This window comes from Hydra vulgaris, chromosome 03, assembly GCF_038396675.1.
Source record: "Hydra vulgaris chromosome 03, alternate assembly HydraT2T_AEP".
NCBI lineage: Eukaryota > Metazoa > Cnidaria > Hydrozoa > Anthoathecata > Hydridae > Hydra > Hydra vulgaris.
Genome location: NC_088922.1, coordinates 29,560,686 through 29,567,500, shown reverse-complemented (window position 1 = coordinate 29,567,500; position 6,815 = coordinate 29,560,686). Strand labels below are relative to the sequence as shown.

Sequence of the window (6,815 nt, the reverse complement as noted above, 5' to 3'; positions counted from 1 at the left end):
CATACTTTTGGTGGTAAAAAGTGGTTTTATCTAGCAATTCATTTTCTGATAGTCCTTTATCCCTACGAGTTAAATACTGCGATACATATAAGAGCCATATTTGTATAAAGAGAAGTAAAAGATTCAAGATCTGGTAGATTGTCAAATATCTCAGCAGAGGGCTCATCCAATAGACAATTTGTATCAAGACTTATCTCAACAGCTGGGTTTTCAAGTGATAGCAAAAGCATTTCAATCACTTGTTGTAATGATATGAAATATGTACCTCTTGAACCTTGGCACAATTTGCTAAATTCTTTTCCAATTCGTTGAATTCTTTTCCAATCAGTAGAAAACTTACTAAAAATGACATATTTATGTGAGCTATCCAATTTATATGCTGCAATCCTGGATGATCAATTAAAGCATGGTAAGTTTTGTCACAAAATACTCTTAAACAGGTAGAATCTGACTGCCTAATAATTAGATTTAGAAATATTGAAATTTCATTTAAGTTGGATAATTTAACTAAATTTTTGGATTGACTTTGTAAAGTTTTTAAATATGATCCAATTATGCTACTTTACATACTCCAATATCAAAAAAATTAATTGACCAGTTTTTTCAGTGAGCCATTATTTCTAATGCTTTTAAGCGAACATAATTGAAGATTAAGAAAATACTATCTTTAGTCAACCATCTCGAGCTGATCTTTCTAAGACTTTCCATTGCATATTATAGCTTTCCATTGCATATTATAGCTTTAACTTGAACCAAAGAATCCTTTATTGATTGGATAGTAATGCCAATTTGTTAAAAAAAAATTTTTTCAACAAATTGTTTAATGTACTAATAGGTATCATTTTGGTTCATTAACTATTTTTTTATTATTGGTTGCTATGGTTACCTCATTTTTTATGGTAACAAGCTTTTTGTTGTCATATTCAGTTTTATACAAAATTTATAAAATACTCCGAATTTGCGCAAATGTTAATTATAACTGTAAATTTAATATATTAAAACAAACTTTATCTATAATTAAAGTATTGTAAACCAGTGGCTTTGGAAGGTCAAGAAAGTTAGATGGGCTGAAAAAAATAAAGGGGGCTAAACTAGCCAGAATTAGAATTAGAATGAAAAATGGGAGTTTTGGGTTGGTTAGGAAGAGGGGGTAGCGATCGTTCTCTTCGCCCCTTGTTTCTACGCCAGTGTTGTAAACTTTATATTACATTTATAGCAAAGATAAAACATAATTGTAAATTATTTATAAAACACTGCACTGTAGCTTTACCACTAATTCAAATTAAAATAACAAAATTGTTCTAATAAAGAATGTAACTTAAATATCATGTTTAAAGCTTGACAATTTTAATAGTTGAATTGCTTCATGTGGAAGTTGAATTTTATTAGAGTTTGATACTGGTTTTCTCAAACTGCTAATCTATGGATCAGATGAACAGTAGTCGTCTTAGTATGTTTTCATTATTCTTCACTCTGGACATTTTACGACTAAAATGTTCATGATTTTTTTTGTTTGTTTTGTTTCTTGAAGTTTGTTTGTTGCTTCTTGAGCTTCTTCTGAAAAGATGACTATTGGAAGAGACTTTCTTCTTATAACTGAATGACCATGAAAAAAAATTTTATGAATACTCATGGTATTGATATTCATGGTATTTTATGGTACATGACAATGTACCATAAAATACCATGAATATCAATACCATGAGTGCAGTGTTGCCATCATAACTAGTGCCAGAGCCATTAGCTTTGGGCATGTTAACAACCAAACCAAGTTCTTCAATTAATTTGCGTTGAAATTCATTCTTCTTTTTTTTACAGACTGTTTTTTAACAGCTCCATATACTCGCCATTTCTATATTTCAAATTTGTAGGCCACATGTAAAAAGCATTCCATGCACTTTATCCATGCATATAATGTTGACAAGCCATACTTAAGTTCATTTTGTAAATCGTTACTTTTTTTTTGGCATGCATCAATGTTATTCATCTTGAATGGAAATATTCCACACACTGGGCAACATTTTCAGACAGTGCATTAACAACCTTTCCATCTATCATGGTTAATTCTAATATATGTTGCACCGTTAAACCAATTTATAAGACTGTTAACTCAAGTTTTTGACTTGAAAATTTAAAATTTTGACTTCAATGAACTGTTCCTCTGCTTTGATGACTTCATTTGTTTCTTTTACATATCTTAACCTTAGTGGTCTACAAAACATTGTTGAAGAAGAACGAGGATTAAGCCAGATTACTTTTTTTTTTGTACCAATAAATCCACTTAACTCTAATTGAACAAAGCAGGTAGTAAACAGGCTTCCTTCAATACTAAGATTGCGTACGTTTTGATCTGGCGCAAATTGTTTGTATATTGCCTGACCTGTTGCATCATCAAAACCAACTTTTGATCTTAAAGTTAATCTTGATGCGCAACTTTGTGAAAAAGCATTACTTTGTAAAGAGACCAATCTTAATGCAGTATGATTTAAGAGACTCTGCATTAATATGCAGATTAATAAGCTAATGCTGATGCTGAATAACTGTCAACATTCCAAGTTTCTATATCTGGATAGCATTGCTTTTTAGATTCTTCAACATTATTATATGCTTTAATTGCTGCTGCAAATCTTATAAGTTGATATGCATTTTTAGTCAGCCCTCAATCTAAAATTAAAGCAAGCGCTTCATCAACTGAAAATGTTTTTACGCCTGGTAAATTTTTTTACATTTTTTACTTGCAGCAAATAATAATTTTTCTGGTGTATTTTCTTTCACCAAATTGCTTATTCTTCTTTGTTTTGTTTTAATTGATGCTTTATTGAAATTAATTGTTGGTCTTCCGCCTTTTTTTAACTTTTTAGTTTTTGCATATAAGTCTTTATCTAACCAGGAGCTAAATTTCTTTTCAAAAAAAAAAGTTATTTATTTTGCATTTATTCCATTTTCTTTTTTAAAACACAATAAATTGATCCAATTTTAAACTATTACCACCAATATATGTACTTAAAATATTATTGATATCTTTAGATAAAATAATCAAATTGTTTTATCTTATATAATAGTGTAATTCACATTTCTTCATTTTCTAAAATAAAAACTAGACTGTACATTTCATAAATATTTTGTTCATGAATTTAAATAAGAGTTACTATACTAAAAAACAATATTATTACCTTAAAAGCATCGCCCAATTTTTATAAACTTATCAGCAATGATAAATTTTTTTTGATAAACTTTCGATTAAATAATTTGGTCAAATACTTTTATTGTTTTTAAAACCACAAAAAAATATGTTTTCAATAGCAGATGTTTAACTGCGACGGTATAGTTAACTTTGAAATTTATGAACTTGTTTTTTAAAGGATAAATTGCGATAGAACTTAGTTTATGCTATTACAAAATAACAAGATAAAAATAATAATTTCATATTTTGATCTTTAGCTAGGTTTTTTGAAAATTTGGGTAATGTAAGAGAGGGATACATTTTGTCCACTACCTGGGCACAAATGCCCAGGTAGTGGACAAAACCGTTTTTTCAAGTGTGGCAACCGATAAAAAAAAAAGAAATATAGAAACAATAAGAAATATAAGTACCAAATATACTGTACACAGTACAAACAAACACTTCAACCAGCATAAAAAGGTTGTTGCTATGCAAAATTAGGTATCCATAGCAACCAATTAAAAAAAATATACTACTTTCAAACATTGACTTTATATAAATACGCATAGCACGTATAGTTAAAATAAAAAACCTGCAACTCACAAAAATATCTTGTTGCTATGCAAAATAAGGTATCCATAGCAACCAAATAATAAGAAAAAACCTTTAAAAAAGCCCAGACCTTATTAGTATTCGTGCCAAACTTGATGAATGTAGCACTAATAATAAATTAGCTTTTAGTTTTGTCTCAAAATTTGCCATTCTGGCCCACTGTGCACTGTGTACCCATAGAAGCAAAATGTTCCTGAATTAGAATTTCTTTTCTTCAAGGAATTAAAAACTTCAAATAACGTAAAATTCCTTCTAATGTGTTGATTTTTGATATATAGTGATAAAATTTAAAATGCAAATCCTCTTGATTAAAAAACGTGGAACTCCATTTGAACAAACTTATGATTGTAAATGAATAGTGTTATTAATCATAAAGCATACTAATGGAACACCTAAATCTCTTTCATTATTTAAAAGAATTTTTTCCATTTCAGCAAAAGCTACTCTAACTTTTTCTAAAAAAGTTGATAGTTTATCTTGAGCAAAATTCGAAAACACGAAGAAGCACGAGTTTTTGAGCGTAATGGAGGAAGATAGGTGGAAATTTGTCAAGACAGGTACAGGTATGCCAGGCCAAACAGATGGTGGAAAGTTAGGACGTAATTTTCCTCTAACTATTTATTTTTGAAAATTTATCGGCCAATGCAACTCACAAACTCGGTGTCATTAGTTACTTTTAAGTTTGGATTTAGAATTACTTTAATCCACATTTGTTTTTTTTATCAGATTTGCTTTAAATTATCAGATTTCTTTTTTGCAGATAAATAATTTATAGTGCATTCATAATGCAACATTTTTCACCCATATTTTGATATCACTATAATGGCGACTAAAGTTAAGCAAAATTTGAAATAGGTCAGATATACGGTTTGCACGTTCCCCAGTCAGGTATACGGTTTGCACGTTGGCAAGGCCTACAGTATATATTGTCGTGGTATCATTTCATAAACAAATTGGATGAATAAATACTAACTTTTATTATGTTTGTGTGTTACAGCTGTTACAATTATAAACTTTACGTAGTTTGGATTCATCACTCTTGAAGTGTACAGCACTTTTACATTATATATATATATATATTATACATATTCTTTAATGTTTTTCACCTCCCCAAGGTTGAGAGGGCCACTACAATCCAATACAAATACAAAAGAGGTGACTAGTTTTTGTCGTTACAATCCTCTCTCATCTCTTTAACTCTGAAACGCGTACAAAACCGCTGACGAGCAAAGCCGCTTCGCGAAAAATTAAGTTGAGCGAGGGACGTCGAGGGAATCGAACTTGAAACTTCTTGCATATAAAACGAACGCTCTGCCACTACACCACTACCGCATATTGTACCATGAACCACTACTATGCCGTGTAATACCAAATATTTAAAGCTCCAATGATCGTTGTTTTTGATTGTAATTTACTTCATCTATTTTATTGCTTAAAAATTTTTTTTTTGAGGTTTGAACGTAGTTAAAATATGTTTGGTTAAAATATATTAAGTTGTTATTTTTATTTACACTATATTTATTTATTACAGGTGGAGATTCTAAGACTTTAATGGTTGTACAAGTTTCTCCCGTTGAAAAGAACTCTGGTGAAACTGTGCTAAGTTTGAGTTTTGCTGAAAGGATACGTGATGTTGAACTTGGACTAGCCAGTAAAAAAATCGTAAAAACATAAGACATTACTTATAAAAAGATAAACGATGTTGAGTTTGAAAAAACTTATAATATAATATCCTTATAAAAGTAAAAATATATTTTTTACACAATAGTAAAGTCGTACTTTATTTTATTATTAATCCTTATTTATTTTATTATTATTATTTACTTTATTTTATTATTATTATTTACTTTATTTTATTATTATTATTTACTTTATTTTATTATTATTATTTACTTTGTAAAGAATAGTTTTTTTTATTATTATTATTTACTTATGTAAAGAATAGTTATGAAAAGCAAAATTTTATGCAGCGAAACGAGGTACTTTATGTTATTTGCAGCGAAACGAGGTACTTTATATTAAGTTCTGTTTTATAAAAGTTGTCCCATTTCAATTAATTCATTCAAAACGTTTCTCTTACTTAAATGCATTCAATGTAACAATATTTAAATAATAAATAATAAGTTATAAGAATTCGCTTATAAATTTTTTAGAGGTCAAGACCCTTAAATATTTTTCAGAACTTTTAATATTACTAAGAAAAATTTTTTTGAAAGTTAACACCTTTTTCTGTAAATATATATTCCATTACAAATAAATATAAGAAGTAAAAATTTAAAAAAAAAAGAATTTGCTCATAAAAATTGAAATAAAGGTTAAAATAAGTCTTGAATAAAGTCTTGAATAAACATGGAATAAAGTTTGGTAGCTATAAACATAAATGTTACTATAAGTATTTTAGATAAAAATGTAAATATGGAAAGATCTATTTGATCTTTGATCTTGGATTGCACCAAGTTCATAAAGTGTAAAGCAGTGCTAACTAAGATAAATCTTGAATTAGGAACAAAAAAACTTAAAACAAGAATATCATTTTCTGTCCAAAGTATAGAAACTTTTATTCTTAAAACAAGAAATACTTAACTTCTTCATATAAGAGTAAAAAATTTTAATTCAGGAAAAAAAAAACGAGATTATAATTTTTTGTCCGTAATGTAGTATACTTATTTCTTAAAACAAGAAAAGAAATTAAAAAACTTGTAATAGGAAGATAAATTATATATAAAATATTGAATTGAGAGTTATTTATTCTAATTTAAGCAATTTTAAATATTTTCTTGTTTTAAGAAATAAATATCTTACACTACCAACAAGAAAATAGAATCTTGTTTTAAGATAATTTTTTCTTAAAACAAGATTTAAATTCTATTTTCTATTGGTTTTTATTTTATAAATTATAATTTATATAAATTTTTATGTATTTAAAATGTTCTCAATATATTTAAGATGTTCTATACATTTACAAATTATTATGTTATCAGCACACACACAAACAAAAGCTATTTACAGTGAGTTAATATATTTATGATGTTCCATACAT

At 27.7% G+C, this 6,815-nt stretch overlaps 1 protein-coding gene across 1 annotated transcript in view; it reads left to right on the top strand.

Moving 5' to 3' along the window:
- LOC101238359 (kinesin-like protein KIFC3) overlaps nt 1–5,542 on the top strand; it is a 98,565-nt gene extending 93,023 nt beyond the window's left edge. The window contains exon 12 of the mRNA XM_065792901.1: nt 5,307–5,542. Within this exon, the coding sequence (XP_065648973.1) occupies nt 5,307–5,449 (143 nt within the window). The 3' untranslated portion in view covers nt 5,450–5,542. The remainder of the gene's footprint in view (nt 1–5,306) is intronic.
- The last annotated feature ends 1,273 nt before the right edge of the window (nt 5,543–6,815 follow it).